This window comes from Perna viridis, chromosome 12, assembly GCF_037379345.1.
Source record: "Perna viridis isolate PV_CMFRI_1.1 ecotype Kerala chromosome 12, ASM3737934v1, whole genome shotgun sequence".
Taxonomy (NCBI): Eukaryota; Metazoa; Mollusca; class Bivalvia; order Mytilida; family Mytilidae; genus Perna; species Perna viridis.
In genome coordinates this window covers 37172446-37190463 of record NC_142456.1, presented here as the reverse complement: position 1 = coordinate 37190463, position 18018 = coordinate 37172446, and the positions used below count along the sequence as shown (strand labels likewise).

General features: G+C 35.6%; 1 protein-coding gene across 1 annotated transcript; it reads right to left on the bottom strand.

Moving 5' to 3' along the window:
- Positions 1 to 13738: 13738 nt before the first annotated feature.
- Positions 13739 to 17675, bottom strand: LOC148602185 (uncharacterized). Its single transcript, XM_088555938.1, has 2 exons — positions 17602 to 17675; positions 13739 to 15611 (listed from the first exon to the last, which is right to left on the bottom strand). Exon 2 carries the CDS (start codon positions 15601 to 15603, stop codon positions 13891 to 13893), a length of 1713 nt encoding a protein of 570 aa, XP_088412064.1. The 5' UTR covers positions 15604 to 15611; positions 17602 to 17675; the 3' UTR covers positions 13739 to 13890.
- Positions 17676 to 18018: the final 343 nt, after the last annotated feature.

Here is an 18018-nt window from a genome sequence, read left to right as displayed (position 1 = left end):
GCTACTGATTGGAAAAGTTCAGTTGATCAAGTTTTTTTTAAATAAGAATTTCCCCGGTATGATGCCAGGAGCTGACGGTGACACTAATGATTCAGATATTAACAAATTTTCAATAATATAGGTCGCTTAAACTAAATCAAACACCCGAGTACTCATTTAAGTACCATTCTATGTTAGAATGGCAAATGGGCGGAAAAAAACATCTTTATTATCAATTTGGTCTTTTATACCTAAAATACATTCACTACATCAAGAAAACAACCGAAAAGCTACTTGAATTTGTTTTGCAGCATCTATGACATAGATAATTTTTACTGATTATGTAGGGAAAAGTACAAGAAAATTTTCCCGCCATTTTTCCATTGTGCATTTCAACTAAATTTAACCTATCAATATCTTAAAAAAGATAAACATTACAAACACTTTGGTGGTTATTTCTGGTGGTTATTTCTGGTGCTTATCAGGTATAAATACTTGGTTAATGCAATAAAATCTCGGCGTCTTTTTTTCTTCGTATGCCACACCTTATACAAAGTTTGCCTGATTCTCAGAGTAAGAAGTACTTAAATATTTATATCTGGTCCTAAGGTGATATAAATTTACACATAGCATATATTTGCACTTGCATGCAGTATTTACACACCACTGTATATTTACATACGACGTCGTGTGTAAATATACATACGCATGTACATGTAAATATGAAATTGTGCATGTAAATGGGACAGAAATCCAAATCTTGTTGGTCAACTGAGTTATAATGTCATTGAAATACGCTGAAAATGAACATTTCAAGCGCAATTAACTCTGTCAAAAACTTCATTTTTATATATTCTATTGAAAACATTCTGAGCAAATCCAGCGATGCAGAGATCAAATAATAGTCTTTTCAAGTACTAGAAAAAAACCATCTCTGAGTGAAAGTATACGGTCAGATCGGTGTAGTTTGACATGTATGTTTTTTTTCCCAATTTTTCCTGATTTTTACAAGCACTTATACACTTAAGAATTACTCACTGTAATTTTTTTTCATGTTTGGTCATCATCATCTTCTTGTGATGGTTGTTGATAATGATTGAATTTTCGTATAATTGACCTACTCCTGACGGATGAACGACCATTCATTGAAGCAACCATAGTTGGATTGTCATTCATATTTAACACGGTGTTCAGTTGAAAGGCTTGTGAGCCAACCATCTCCATGCGTAACATGAGTATAACCAATAAAAGGATCCTTGCTCTGAAATATATATTTACACGAATGTTTGACAAAATTTCATATGCCTTTCAAATGTGCTTTTACCATGCGGGCACGAGTTAAACATTGATGTTTCAGTCTACAATGTGTAGCTATCGGGTCACATTACCATTTGAAATTGGATTTTGAACTTCCTATGTTACAGTAATTGCTGATAGAGTTTACACCTTGGCGCATGTGTACATATAAAAAATACCGAACTTTGCAGTATTGTTACATATAAAATGACTGATTTTTTTTTATAATTCAGCCATTATGTTGAGTTAAGGAGGTAAATAAAGGATAAGAGACATAACTCTTGAAATCAGTGATATGTTTGTATCATATTCATTTTTACCAAAGTCTTTCAAGCTATTATTTGACACAGAAAGAAATCAATCTAAGTAACTTTGAAGATTGATATTAAATGCATGCCGAATACAAACATTCCAATGATTTGTAAATGAGTTGTGTCCCTTACCTTATGTCTACTACCTTAAGCAAGTTGGGTAATATCAACACACTACATGTAGTTGGTCTAACATTTGGGCTCCTGTGTGCATAACTGAAGCAATAAATAAATACTGCCTGACTTGATAGAAAAAAAAGTACGATAGACACAGGTATGTCTGACAGTAAAGTACAACTGTAACAGTTACAGTTCTTACTCTTTACTTAAATCAAAATGTGAAATGTTGTATTAAATAATAATCCGTGTTTATTGCGTATGTGGTAATATGAATAATGAATTCGTGAATTAGCTCCTCAATACTTTTTGCCCCTGATGTACATTTATGTAGGTCGTAAAGCCGAAAATTTGGGCTAATATTTTTTCAATATATTTACGTTTTATTCCTATTTTATTTGCATTTAGTTCCTTTTTACCTTTTAATCGTGGTTATTGTTCACTAATTCATTTTACATATTTACGTTTAATTTGAGTCACATCACAGCATGCATGTATATTGTTGACACTTAATATGAATGTGGATTCGACACTTGAGAAATAGGGCATAGCAATTGTGACATTGGGGAATATGGGCGAATTGGGTATAGGAAATTTGGCAATAGGGATAGACTGATCGGATATGCGAATCTGACAATTTGATTAGACCGGTCGGATATGGGGATATGACAGTTTGGATTAGGCCTATCGGATATGAGGAATGCGGAGATGGCGATTAAGCCGATTGTGTATGGGTAATATGACAATGGGAATTATGCCGATCGGGTATGGGAGATGTGGCAATGGGAAATGGGAAGGTTGGATAATTAATCCCCAATTACATTTTTTTTATTCTTCGAACTTCTTCTTTCTATATGATAAAATATATCATCATGTAACCCAACGTTGGTATAAGGAAAGTTCCGGTGACACTTAGGGTTTTTGGGTAAAATGAAAAAATGTACCCCTACCACAATGAAAAATTGCTTAAAGTGACATTATTTCCCATATCAAAATCCAAGAGTATTTTATAGTTTTTCATGGTTTATTTGTGTAGAAAATTATACTATATATCGAATGATACAAAATTTGAGACATTTTAGATCAAAATTTCGTAATGGGAGGTATAAAGGTATATCATGAACTTAATGAGTGAGGGGGGCACGGTGGACTATCCCAGCCCATGGACTATAAGAAATAAAATTTACTCGCAGCTGTTCTGATTACCTATTTATACTAGAGTTAGGTGTCATAAGTGTTGTCAGATATTCTTCTTTCCAGGAATAAATAGTGAGAAAAATGTACTAAAACAAATACACAACATAACAAAACAAAAACAAACAAAACAAAGTAAAACGAAAACAAAAACTAAACAAAACGAAAACGAAGGAAACAAAGCAAACACACACAAAAAAAATGTTTGAAATCTCTCTAGATACAAAAAGCAGATATTTTATTTGATCCACCATGATAGTTGGAGTGCTTAATGTCCATGACTGCTCGATTTAATTTTATAGCTATTGATCTATACTAGATTTCTTCGTTACCGTATGTTGATATTTACCCAAACGTGAAAAAAATAGATTGAACATCAAAGTTAATGTTTACCCCAAATGTTTACCCAAAATGATTGTCCTCCCTCTTATTCAAGACATAAAATATGCAAAGTTTGTTCTCTTAAATTTCTAAGACTCAATTAATCTTAACAAAAGTCGAGATTAAGAAAACTTGCTTATAACCTATAAAATAGTGGAAATGTATTTTTTGATGTTACGGAACATATGCCAAACGTAAGCAAATGTAATAACATGTCGCATTTGGTATACGTATACAGGTACATGTCACCACGGGCTACGTGAAAACAGTAACACGTGGAACGGAGCTGTGACATATTATGTACGAGTGTGTGACAGTGAACTTGAACCTATTTGCATACCTGTTTTAAGACTCCGACCTTCATGGCACTACATGCGAAGCATGCGTTTACATGTTACAGTGCATGTTAGGGATACAAGCGAAGCACTTTGACGAGTTCGGGCGTTCGAAGCTCTGCCCTCAGTAGAATACTGTCGATATTATACATATAGTATCTAGATTCAGCCGCCCCTTCCTTTTACCCGCTCGCCTGTATATAAACCTTTATCATGCATATTAAAGAACATTAATTTGTTATTTTTGAAGAGTTGTTGTATAAAAATTAAATGTATAAAGCAGATCTTTTAAAATCTTTGCAATGTTTACAAATCCTTTGCATTTTTAGTTGTACATTAGAGGAGTGCAGTGTTTAGATATACATTAGAAGAGTGAAGTGTTTAGATGTAAATTAGAGAAGTGCAGCTTTTAGATTTAAATTAGAGGAGTGCAGTGTTCAGTTGTACATTTGAGGAGTGCAGTGTTCAATTGTACATTAGAGGAGTGCAGTGTTCAGTGGTAGATTAGAGGAGTGCAATTTTTAGATGTACATTAGAGGAGTGCAGTTTTTAGATGTACATTAGAGGAGTGCAGTGTTTAGATGTACATTAGAGGAGTGCAGTGTTTAGTGGTACATCAGAGGAGTGCAATGTTTAGATGTACATTTGGGAATGCAGTGTTTAGATGTACATTAGAGGAGTGAAGTGTTTAGATGTAAATTAGAGAAGTGCAGCTTTTAGATCTAAATTCGAAGAGTGCAGTGTTTAGATGTACATAAGAGGAGTGCAGTGTTCAGTGGTACATTAAAGGAGTGCAGTTTTTAGATGTACATTCATTTAGAGGAATGCAGTGTTTAGTTGAACATAAGAGGAGTGTAGTGTTCAGATGTACATTAGAAGAGTGCAGTGTTCAGTGGTACATTAGAGGAGTGCCGTTTTTAGATGTACATTAGAGGAGTGCAGTTTTTAGATGTACATTAAAGGAGTGTAGTGTTTAGTTGTACATTAGAGGAGTGCAGTGTTTAGTGGTACATTAGAGGAGTGCAGTGTTTAGATGTACATTAAAGGAGTGCAGTTTTTAGATGTACATTAGAGGAGCGCAGTGTTTAGATGTACATTAAAGGAGTGCAGTGTTTAGCTGTACATTAGAGGAGTGCAGTGTTTAGTTGAACATTAAAGGAGTGCAGTGTGTGATTAGCGTCAGTTGAAGAAAGAATTGAATTAGAATAAATAATTTCTCCTGGGTTTTTGCCTTATTTATATTACTCCAGCAGTGCTAGAGGTTGTCTGGCAAGCTATTTTCTGACTTGGAGCCATCCTTACATTGTACCTCTAGCATCTGACAGTGAAAGCCACTGCAAATGTGAATTATCTAAACATGTGTTTTAGAATATTTTAAGTCTTTTATTTACGCGTAAAAGAAGTTTGACCTACCGAAAATCAAGTTATCAAAATCCTATTTTTTTTTTTTATTTTTTGTTAGATACCTAGAAAACATTCGTAATGAAGACATTTATCAAAGTGACCAGCCATTTAGAATAAGATCACTAATTTTACGGAAAACAATATTTTTTTGACAAAACGAACTTAAAGTTGGTAAAGCAATTGGTTGGCTAATTCAAAAGGTTGGTTTCACAAATTTTTAAATCTGTAATTTCATCAACCGGAATTACACATTCAAAAAGCTTAAAACCAAATGTGAAGTTATTTTAAACTGCTCTTACAAAGGGTTTCCAGGATTGTTGGAGTTTCTAAGCAGGTAAGTCATTTGTATTTCGCTTCAGTTTATTCACCTTCTCCCGTGTTATGGTAAAGAAACTGTATGACATATTTTAGATGGCAAATGTTTTACCACAATTCTGCCGATTTCAAAGAACGTCGAAACGAGCGGTATGCAATATGGCGCTCGCAAGTAAGAGGTTGGGGTATGGAGAAACGGAATTCCAACCTCTTACGTTAAAGGAGTTCATTTCTGTAGGACTGTCATTACGGGTTTATCCGCTATTATATTTCCCCTCTCAAAATACTTTGGATTTTTAGCGGATTTTCGTCTAAGTCATTCATTCAGGACGACAACATCGTACGTACTGAACGGTTCGGTTAAATGTTAAATGGTTTTACTTTAAGTTACCAAGCGTTTTAATTGGAATTAACTGTATGTTGTATGTTACATGTATAATAAATAATACATCAAAGCGGCGTTGTCAAGCGGTTACATTTTGTATCGTAATGTCACATTTATTCCCTTTGCAGATTTATAATTACCTATGAAGGTTATAAGCCGTTGTTTGCGTGATGCACAATGATGAGGGATTGTTACCAGGAAAGTGTGAAATATGATCATAAATTTTGCTATTCGCATTATTCATATACAGTATGTGAGTTTAACTATATATATAAATTATATACGTTCGGTTGAGTCTGGCGAATAAGAACATAAAGTTTTAGGAAATTACATCAGTGATCACTCTTCCTTCTAAATTAGAGGGTGGGGGTCTTTGTGTAAACTTATTCTGTTCTAGTTCTAACTCCCTAGACGTATAAACAACAAAGCAATCATTCCATTTTAGTATGTATATATGTATGTATTAACTTTGTTTAAGTCATTATATGTTAATTGATTTCGTTATTTTATACATGTACCCACTTGTTCATGTAACAGGAAAGGGGTAAACAAATAACTTAAAAGCTCATCATATTATGAGATTCTAATCAGTTTGGATAACAGTATGTCATTGAAATGAATGAACCATGGTAAAAATAATATTATAATATGATACAGGTGTAACCAAGAAGAGGACCAGGTTGAATTAATATATTGATATATAAAAAAATCTTGTCGCTTTTTTCCTCTATTTATTTTTGACATCTTGATGGGTTTTGCCACTCAATGACGCTTCTTGACACATTTTCTTACTAACTAGTGAGACCGGTATCACATATTCGTACTTCGGACTTTCTGGTTAATGTTTGTTTGCTTGTTGGGGTTTAACGTCCGAGCAGCAATATTTCAGCTATATTCAGACGATGAACATGAAATTGATGATAAAATGAAATGAAAAAAAAAGGATGGGCCACAAGGATAATAGGGTCGACAAATTTTGATTGCCACTAGAAAAAGGGGGGTGGGTAAGGTCGGGCAATTTAGCCTCCTGTGGTGATCTGATTGATTGATTGATTGTTTGTTAGTTTGTTTGTTGGGGTTTAACGTCCGAGCAGCAATATTTCAGCTATATTCAGACGATGAACATGAAATTGATGATAAAATGAACATGAAATGATGATGAAATGAAAAAGGGATGGGACACAAGGACAATGGGGTCCACAAATTTTGATTGCCACTGGAAATCGGGAGAGGTGGGTAGGGTCGGACAATTTAGCCTCCTGTGGCGGAGCCCTATGGTTCCTACTACGGGAGAATACCACAGTAGGGTTCTTTAACGTGCGAGGAACGTGGCATCTTTCCCAACACGGTGCACCACTATGGTTTGGGGTCAGGTTTTCCGTATTAAAGACTGATAACCCCAGCATGTAACACGCCAGGGGTATCCCATTCCACCACCTGGGGCACACACCCCAGTTGCTCTGTGGGCAGAGCGCCCTAGCCCCCGGCTAGGATTCTGAGCACTATTTAGTCGCCTTTTACGACAAGCTTAGCGCTGCTGCAGGCCTATTCTTTTAACACCCGGACCTGCACGGGGCGACTTTCTGGTTAAAGCCAGAAAGGTCAACTTCAACTTTTATGGCATGTCAGAAACGAAAAAATAATCTGACTTTAAAAAGTAATAAAACCATATCAAGGACGAGTTTTGGTAATTATAAGCTACGGGTCTCAATTTCTGCCCAGTTCCAGGTCCTGTAAATGAAACCATCCTGACCAAGGAACTTGACAACTTCGCCTGAAGTTTGAAAATCAAAGAGTACTTTGGCTCAAAAGAGAGTGAGGGGCAAAATGAGAGTGATTCACAAGATGAAGACAACTATCGGTTAATAAAGAAAAGTGAGTGGGTCCCTGAACAGAGCAAAAATTAAACTTTATTGATAATGTAAAATCTGACTTAATAAGAAATGTAAGGGTCAACGTAGAGAGTCGCGATAATTTAACAATAGGGGAATGTGCTGCACTTCAAGGTCTAAGGACCAATGACAATATCATTATAAATCCTGCAGACAAAGGCAGCGCTGTAGTGATCATGGACAAATCCGCCTACATTAATGAGGCCGAGCGTCAACTTAAAGACGACCGTTTTTATATCAAATTAACAACAGACCCCACTCAATCCTTTGCGGACGAAATGAAAACTGAGTTAAACAAAATGTACGAAAATAACCACATTGACATTAAAACTTTTGAATATCTCAAACCTGAAAAACCTGGTCGATTCTACCTACTCCCCAAAATTCACAAAGTCAACAACCAAGGTATACCTAAAGTCTCTGCTAACGGCCATCCAACAGAGAAAATTTCGGAATTCGTGGACTTTCATCTACGCTCACATGTTGAAAAACTTCCATAATTTATAAAAGATACGACTGATTATTTACATAAGATGCAGGCTCTGAATCTCCTTCCAACAAACACCACTCTGGTCAATATGGACGTCACATCTCTCTATACCAACATTCCTCACTCTGATGTTATCGAGGCCTGTAGAGAAGTATAGGACTCTCGGGAGGTCAAAGTTCCACCTACTGACTGCCTAGTCACTTTATTCACAATGGTTTTAAAAAGAACAATTTTACTTTTAATGGAGACCATTATTTACAAATAAATGGCACAGCTATGGGTACCAAAATGGCTCCGTCTTATTCCAACGTTTTCATGGGAAAATTTGAAAAAGAACTATTTGAATCCTCTATAGAAAAAACCTGGTATAGGTTTATTGACGACATGGATATGAAATGGACACATGACGAACAAGAACTAAACAATTTTATCGCACGTGCCACCAGTCAACAAACAAACTGACACATATCAATATCTTATGCCTAAGAGCTGTCATCCATTTCACCTGACTAAGAGTATACCATTTAGTCAAGCTCTTAGGCTAAGGCGCATTTTCTCAAATGACGAATCCTTAAAAAACGTCTAGGTCAAATGAAGAACAATTTAAGAAGAAGGTGATGTAGATACAAGACCATCAAAGAAGGGTTCCAACAAAATCACAATATCCCAAGAAGTAGTCTGTTACAGTACAAGGCAAAGAAAGAATGTAAAAGAACCCCTTGTGTTCTAACATACCACCCCTTGCCTAAAAAACAGCCACAATACCATTCGTGAGCACTGGGCTCTGTCTAGAGAAAATCAACATTATCCAAAGTCTTTCCTGAATCACGTATGATTGCTTTCAGACAGCCAGACAGTTTGCGTAGTCTGCTTGTGAGGGCTGAAATATCTACGCCCCACTTGACTCAAGGCGAGAGTCGCTCCTGTGGTGACAAAGGGTGTAAATGTTGCAATCAAATGGACCACTCGTCATCATTCACCAGCACAGTCACGGGGAAACGCTACAAAATATTTTGTAACGTGCACTGCAGGAGTACTAATGTAATATATTTGCTCCAATGTCCCATCTGTGGCCTTCAATATGTTGATGAATCTAAACAGCCTTTTTCACAAGCGCTTGAATGGACACAGGAGCGACCTAACAAAAAAGCCTTTACTCCCAGTGAGTCAACACTTCAGATTACCAAACCACTGCCTCGGTGATTTCAACAAAATGAAAATCTTCATCGTGGAACAAAACACGATCTGGAGCTATCTACAGAGAGTGAAGCGGGAGAAATTATGGATAAAAGAACTCCGTGTTTTACACCCACATGGAATTAACAAAAATCATTAAGTTCTTACTATTTTGTATAGTTTCTTATTACAGTGTTCGTAAATATTTTTATTTTCTAGTTCAGTGTTCAAGATCAACACATAACGTGTGTATACAACACAATGTTCAAGATCTTTATTGACTGTCAATAAAATTTTATACGTCACAGGTATTCACCTGATTAGGTAGTGAGTTGTGTTCACAGACCATTTACTTTCATGCATACTCAGTTTATTTAAGGCACTGAAGAAGGTCATTAGTTGACCGAAAATTTCGCTCGGGAGCGTTTATGGTTGTATTATCAACTAGGTTCTGTATACTCATGGCAAGAAAAAACATCAATATCCGGTTTGTACCTGCATTTTCAGGAGCTGAAAAACAGCATAATGGCAGCTTCATTTGCGTATACTTGTGTATGTGCGATTGAGCGCAAAACCAGTCTCGGAAAATATTTGCTAGTTTCGATAATTAAATACAAATCGAATCATAGTTTTTCCAAGATAGGGTTGGCCTTATAGTTTGCAGTATGGCTCCCCGGTGTTTACGAAAATCATCAATAATACCCATAATTCTCGGGTCATAAAAATTGAAACGAACCAAAACGAAACGAAAATAATAAATAAATGAAAGAATTGAAACGAAACAATTCGATAAAATGAATCAAATCGTAATCAAAACATAATTAAATGAAACAAAATGCAGCGAAACTAAATACAATAAAAGAAATCTTTTAAGACGTTTCACAAATTTTAAGAACCATATTGTTAACCAGTGCCGGACAATTCAACCCATAGACATTTCGGATCACGAAAATCAATAATACTTTATGAATGCCGGACATTTCGGTCAATAGACATATCAGACCATGACAATTAGTATAATGCATTAGGGCAAATATATATCATTACAAAATTGGCTGTTTTATCATGAACAAATTGCAAATACTTACTAGAATTTGAAGTATATGCATAACTATTATCTGTTGTAGTGCTGATCTTTGTTTATTGACGGATTTGTTGTAACATTTACTTTAATCTGTATACTCATGTTTCATATTAATTATGTCTGAGATTAACTAATAAAAAAAATCTTGAAACTTGATCTCAGAAATTCCTGAAAAGGTTTAATATGTGACGTTACAAACGTTGCATGTTTGATCTCACCCGCGAGTGAGACAAGGAAATCTCACATGGCTTAACATGGAAAGGTTGGGTCCAGAAGGATTAAAAAAGGGGGATTTCCAGGCTATAATTGGATCATTTTACCCAAAATATGCACGAAAGAAATTTTTTCCAGCAAAATGGGAGAGTTCTGGCCTCTTGATCCGCCACCGTGTCTTGTGATTTACACGTTCGTACATACGGTAAATAAATAAAAAACCTTTTAGTGATTTTCGGTGCAATCACTTATATTTTTGTATTGGAGAAAGCCCTTCTTCTTTTTTTTTGGCCATGGTGGTTTTCATTTGTTGTTTTTTTTTTACATATTCATCAATTATAAAATTGTAAAAAAAATAAACGGGCGCACAATGTACCATGTACCTTAGAGTTTCTGAATAGTACTAAGTTCTTCACACGCTGGAGAAGTATTTAAAATCACTTTGTCAAATTATCTTGTCGAGTCGTCACCTTTTCTACCGCTCGGCGGTTTCATTATAACGTGGTCGTCTTACGTGCAAGAGGTCATGGGTTCGATGACCGGCCGAGTCACATAAATGTACATACATGTACAACCATAGAGGTTAAAACCTGATAGACATTGCTTCTCGGCCAATCATGCAGTATATATATATAGTGGCGGATCCAGCGTTGAGTGCAGGGGATTGGCGCCCCTTTTTTATTGGAAAATTTGTCATTTTCATGTGTAAAATTGCGAAAAATTGGCAATTATTAATGTCCTATCACCCCCTCTTTTTCTTAGGAACGTCGGCTGGCACACCTCTTTTTCAAAGAGTAATCAAGGGAACCAAGGTTATAGCGGTAATCAAAAGAATGTAATCCAGGGACAAAGACCAGACATGGAAAACAGACATACACAACAAAGAACATAAAGTAACTAAAATCATACATACAAAGTAACAAAAGTAAATGAGCAACTCGGACTCCACTAAAAACTGGGAGTAGGTGCACCGGTATGGTAAGCGTCCTCTGCTTTTCTAGAAACACCGCCGAGTTTCTCATAAAAAGTCAAGTCCGGAGTAGACAAACGAGGAAAGGAAAACTATGACCCGTTGAATAAATCAGTTTTCATGGTGCTGATGAATACATCATAACGATCCACGAGTTCATGATGACGACCATACAACTTCAAAGTGTATGGACCCAGCCCTGATATTGGAGATTGAGTTGGCACTATTTGGCTTATCAACGGATTCACACCAATTTGTCCGAGTGGGGACAAATACCTCTAACTGCAGGTTTTTGTTTCAGAAATTAATTTGCAAAAGCTAAAATGTCGCCTTGTTAAAAAAAAAACTCTTTTTAAAATGAAGTACAATGTCGTGATTCGTTTTAATTTAGATAATTAACAGCTACAGCCGATGAGGGACTACACAGAAGAACCCAGCACAATAACAAAAGATGCCATACAGAGAGAAAATGAAGAGTGTCGTCAAACGTGTATAGACAACCAGAATGATATATTAAAAAGAAACAGATATACATGTATGTTGAGCTTCAAGAAGCTGTTTTTTTACCAGAATTTCCCAAGCGGCAGTATCAATTGGGCTTTCCACTGTCGATAGGTCCCAATGATGGGAACATTAGGAACCTTGCACATTACTACTTTCTATTTACGAAGCTATTCATTAGCGTGAAAATGATGTTCGTGGAAATATGAAATCTAGTTAATAGCTTAAACGAACGATAAACGCACACGAACTTCAGATAATATTTGTTTTCCTTACCCAACCCTACCCCCTGGCTTCGCGGGTAGGTAGCAGTGGGTAGGCAAAACATGTTTTTTTCCAAAAGAAAGTTCATGAAAACCATGAACAAATTAGTGAAGTAGAACATTTTAATAAAGAAAAAAAAAATGACATAAAAATTAAATGCTAAAACATAATAATGGCTTAAATAACAAATAATAAACAATTATCTACTTCAAAGGAACTATTCTACTCAGCGTCTAAATTAACGATCAACTCCACCGATTGGTTGCATTCTATTGATATATATATTTGAAGAAATAAAAATTTACAATGAGACCCCCTTAATGTGATCTTAAGACAAATCTTTATGTATAAAAATGATGACTCTTACCATTGCTATACATATTAATAAAAATATGAGATGTGGTATGATTGCCAATAATACAGTCATCCTCCAAATACTAAGCAACGAACAATTAATCAAACTTCTACAGGTACCATATGGTCTTTAATGATTGGCAAAACCCTAACCAAATAAAATGTTGTATTCGGATTTATTTCTTGAAGTATATTTGGTAATTGAAATAGTCCCTGTTTAATGAATACAATAATGTGTCTCATATACTAGTACATGTATAGTGTCGTATTAGTGATTCATATATTATAGGACGAGGAAGCCTAATAGTAAGTCGATACTTAGATTTTGCAAGGAGTAATAAGTTCAAAGTCATGTTCGTGTATACATACATTTATTAAGTAGCAGTCTTTATTTTACTAAGAGGCTCCACGTGGAGCATAGTAGTACAAAATAAATATATATACAATTATGAACAATGTTGAACATAATGAATGAACAGGAAGGTAATATCATTTGAATAAAGACATCACTATCTTAATAAATTTGGCAAGGCCTATTATAGTAAATTTATCTTTACAATTCATTACTTCCCTATAGCTAACAGTATTTGGACTGTCAGTTATGTGTTTTTGGCAAGAATTTACATCGTTCTTGAATAAAATAAGTACATTTGAACAGATAATGAAATTCATCACCTAATTCTTGTCTCTTACAAAGATTACATATTCGTTCAGATTTATCAATGGCTTTAAACCTGCCAGTTTCAATTGGCAATTTATGACTACTACATCTGAGTCGACATAAGTTATACGATAAATCTTGTGGTAATACAATCAAATAATTTTCAAAACCAAAAGTTGTCTTGTACATCCTATAATTAGAACATTTCGAGGAATTATAGATTGGGTATAATATTGACACTTTGCAAGAGTTACCTTTCCTGATTCCGTTTAATTTGGTTGATTTTACTAGAGATCAATGTATCCTCTCAAAAGTACCGGTCTTAACACAGAAACGACTACGCATTTTTACTTAAAAGTAGTGCGTTTGTAGACCAAACCAAATCTTAATTTGTTCAGTGGGTTTATCTACACCATGAATTACCTCTACATTTGTACGTAAGCCAGTGTCTGAATTTTATATGAACTGGTACATACACTGCCACATGAATCTGCACACATTTTCCTTATTTGTGTACAAAAGCGAAAATAAATAACACGAATACAGCCTACTGAAGTTATACATACAATCACGACAGTTGAAAAATAAATGCAAGCCCCTTCGTATTACACACTACAAGTTGATTTCTAAGTTTATCAAAGTGGATAGCCTTCGGTCTGTCTAAGCCATCCTGGGATGTCAGGATCTCTTTGTGGAGCTGTCCATCCGAAGACAGAATGATGACGTTGTTTGACTGATATCCTGCAACGTAAAGGTTTGAGTTTGAATCAATGGTGATACCGCGTGGCTGTTTTAGCTCTTTGGGCTTCGTGAATTTCCACTGTTTAGTTCCATTATGGTCAAAGCAGGTAATAGTATTACTCCGAAAGTCCGACAAATATGTATAAGTTTTGTCTGATGTAAGGTGTGTGTTCCAGTCTTCGAAACATTCTCCGATTTGAGAAGTTATTGGTGAAACAGTTCCAGTTTGTGTGTTCACTACCTCAAGTTTGGACCTTCCTGAACAGAACATAACCGACTGATCGTGAGTGGTGGCTCCATAACACCAAGTTTCTGTACTAATTGATCGAACGAATTTTAGTTTGTAAACTTCGTATATTTCAATGCTACATCCCAAGATCCCTGTTGTAACCGCCACCAAGTTTTCATCCAAGTTTACTACATCGAACACAGACTTATTACCTAACCTAGCCTTATACTTATTTCCATTTTGAACCTTTATCATTTGGCCCTTGTGTGAGTCTAGTATGTCTGTAAATAGTACAGAGCCATCTTTAAGGGATGTACAACCAATGATTTCGTTTACCGAGCCCAGTTTGATTGTATCCTTTAAAGACAATTTCATATTGCGGATGTCGATGGTTTGGAAAGCTGTAATCTGAGCTCCTAGTATGACTGTCATCTGTAGAGACAACCGAGGAGAATGTTCAATCTTGGTAACTATTTCACCAAAAGTCTTTATATTTTTTTCGAAATTTGTAATTAGCTCATTAAACTTGCAATCTAAAGATGTGTGTTTGAGATCGACTAATTCGTACACATTTTTAATTTCATTTTCGAGTTTTTGTATTGAACTACCTAGCTCTCTCTTACAAATGAAATTGTAGGGACTTGAATTTATGTTTCTAACCCAATGCACGCTATTCTTTAATTCAGCTAATTTCAACTCCTTTTCTTGAAACGTTTTCAGTGTGTTACCAATTTTTGTCGACGCCCTATTTGTACAAGTCTCAAGTTCGTCTTTAGCCAAAGCTTCTATCTTGTCTAAATGTTCGTTGAGTAATTGTCGCTGCAGTGAGATATTCCTTAATATAGTTTGTTTTTGTTCCGACAGTGACTCCATATTACTCTTTCGGTCCGCAATTGCTGCTTTTGTGTTATTGTCTAATTCGGAGAGTGTCTTATTGATATCGTCAAATGTCGGGTATGAATCCGCTTCACCTATCAAGTCTTGTAACATTTTAACATTATCAGTACATTTACCATGAATGGTCGTTGCGCATCTCTTGCAGCAGACAACATCGTGCGATTGGCAGAAAAACTCTAAAATTTCACCGTGTTTTTCACAATACTGATTTATATTCCGTACAAAAGGAGGTAACAGGAGATAATCTTCGATATGTATTAGTTGATGATCTCTTAATATCTTCAACAGTTTGTGATGTTCTTTGCAGTCGCTGCATAAAGCTTCGTCGCACACTATGCAAAAGACAGTAGAAGGTTTCGTCAGATGTCTTAATGTGCAGGGACTGCAATTATTGAAACTTGTATTGCTTGCCATTAGCTTATCTGAAAATGTCGAACATACCAATATACAATATACAACATATCCAAGATATGGCCATACATGTAACACTATTCAATTTATGTAAAATATATTATGCTTTCTATTACTGAACAAAAAAACCATGGTAGCATCAATTTAATATTGAATTTGCAAACAATATACCCCAGGTTAATTATGCCCCCGGTTAATTATACCCCAAGTTAATTATATTTCAAGAACAGAGCACCAGCTACATAAATAAATACCGTCTTGTCCGTACCAAATGGCGAATCCATGGGGGTCTCTCACCTCTTATGAATTTGCACAAATCAAAATAGCGCATTTTGTGTGTAAATGCGTGCATGAAAAACGTGATTGTCAAAGATCTTTTTTGTGGGGGTGGGGTAGGGCTCAGTGTTCCCCCCTTAGGTGATTCTCTGGATCTGCCGCTGGTTCCTCTGCGCTTCCTTATCCCCGAAATAATAATTCTTTACAATTATGGTAGCTGGGTACATGTGATAGCATAGTACAAGAGATGTAGATCTAGGCCCACGGTCGAGGTTGGTATCTCTTTTAAGTGTTCAATAAAGCATTTAATCAAAAAGTCAAGCGTGCAATATGGGTGTGCCACAGTCAAAAATACATTGTTTAAATTGTGTAAAAATAGACAATTTTTATATCGAAGGGAACAAACCAAAGCTAATAAGCTCGACTAAAGTTAATGTATTATTAGTAATTCGAAGCAAAGGTAAATTTGTATCTATAATGCAAATTTTGTCTGCATAAATCTTATCAAAGATAACAAATCCAATTGCATAATAAATAGACCATATGTTGTGGAGTTCATCAAGTAAAGGACCAAAAGACAGTTGAACTAGAATTAACAGAGCTGAAGATGCGGTGAGGCAGAAAAAAGGACTACGAAACATTGCGCATTCACCCAATGCTTTATGTGTGTAGGACGTCTTATTGTTGAAGCAAATGTTCGACCAAAGTATTGTAACCTTGATGTAAAACATTGACATAAATATATCAGATGAGGTATGATTGTTAACGAATAACAGTGAACATAAAAAAAGCAATGACAACCACTGGACCACAGTTTCCTGGCTTGGGAAAGGCACATAAAGTGTGCGGTGGGTTTAAACATGTTAGTGAGCGCTCATCCCTCGCTTTAACCATGGACAATGGTAACAAATTTAACTACATTGTATAAAAATCGATTGAATTCGGATTTAACACATGAGACAATACATTGCAAAGAATACAAAAGACAATAAGCTGTATCTACTCGCTTTGAAACCCAGCGAACCGCGCCGAAAGCACCCACTGAGACAACCGCTTTAACAAACGCAAGTGTAAAGTGATGATTTCTAATAATATTTCCGACTCTAAACCAAACAAATGGATATCTTACTATAAATTTGAGCATTTTAATAATCTGCAAATGATTTGTAATAAATAAACTGAATTTTTCTCACACTATTATTTGTTGCATATACGTACATGTAAAACAGAAATGTGTGATTTAAGGTAATACAGGAATGTATTCTATATGCGGCCTTGTTGTTCATTTTGATTGGATTGTATTTTGACATGAACCTGATTTTGGCACGATACTAAGATATACGCTAACATACCCTTAATGGATATTGTGAATATGTCAAAGAGACAACAACCCCACCGGGATGAAAATGTCAGCTCAAGGCCATTCGTGGGTCTTCAATGAACGACGAAGAAACCCTAAAAACACTGGGCAGGCTGACGCTGGCGCTAAAAACAATATTATACACAGATATTGCGAAATAGTTGCCTCTATATTCTCCAGCAACATAAAAGAAAGTGGGGAGTGTAACAGGAAGTGGAAACGAAACAAGACATACAGAGGCCAGATATCTCTGACTTTGGACAGGTGCAAAATGCGGCGGGGTCAAAGTACTTTGCCGTGATCATAAAACACCCCCCTCCCACACACACACCCTTTGATAACTAGCCATTGTTCAATGCGAATACCTATGATTCAATCGTTCTCAACAAGTTATGTGCTCGCCTCCTACCAATTACAACCAGGAAGTTTAAAAATGACTTTAGTTTTTAGGGTAGATACTAATACCGAAAAGTGAAAAGCACATTTTACAGGTGTAGATAGTTAATCAAATGTTACTAGATTCAAATCAAACAAATTTAGATTTCAACCTGTAATTTATATTAACACGCAATTAACCATAATTCAACTAATCATTTTTCTTCTTTTCCGCATGTTCCTGGCTTGCAATATATCATGAATGATTTCGTAACAGAAAAAAACTTGGTGAAATAAAATTATCTTAAATTTGCATGTTTTTTTTTTAATTACTTTCTTGTTCTTTATGTTATTATAAGCATTCCTTGCTACGTTGGTTGCTTTCAAAGACCCTTTTACAATATAAT

Bases quoted from the DNA above. Each gene is read 5' to 3' on its own strand.
- LOC148602185 (XM_088555938.1), bottom strand. From the start codon at position 15,603: ATGGCAAGCAATACAAGTTTCAATAATTGCAGTCCCTGCACATTAAGA.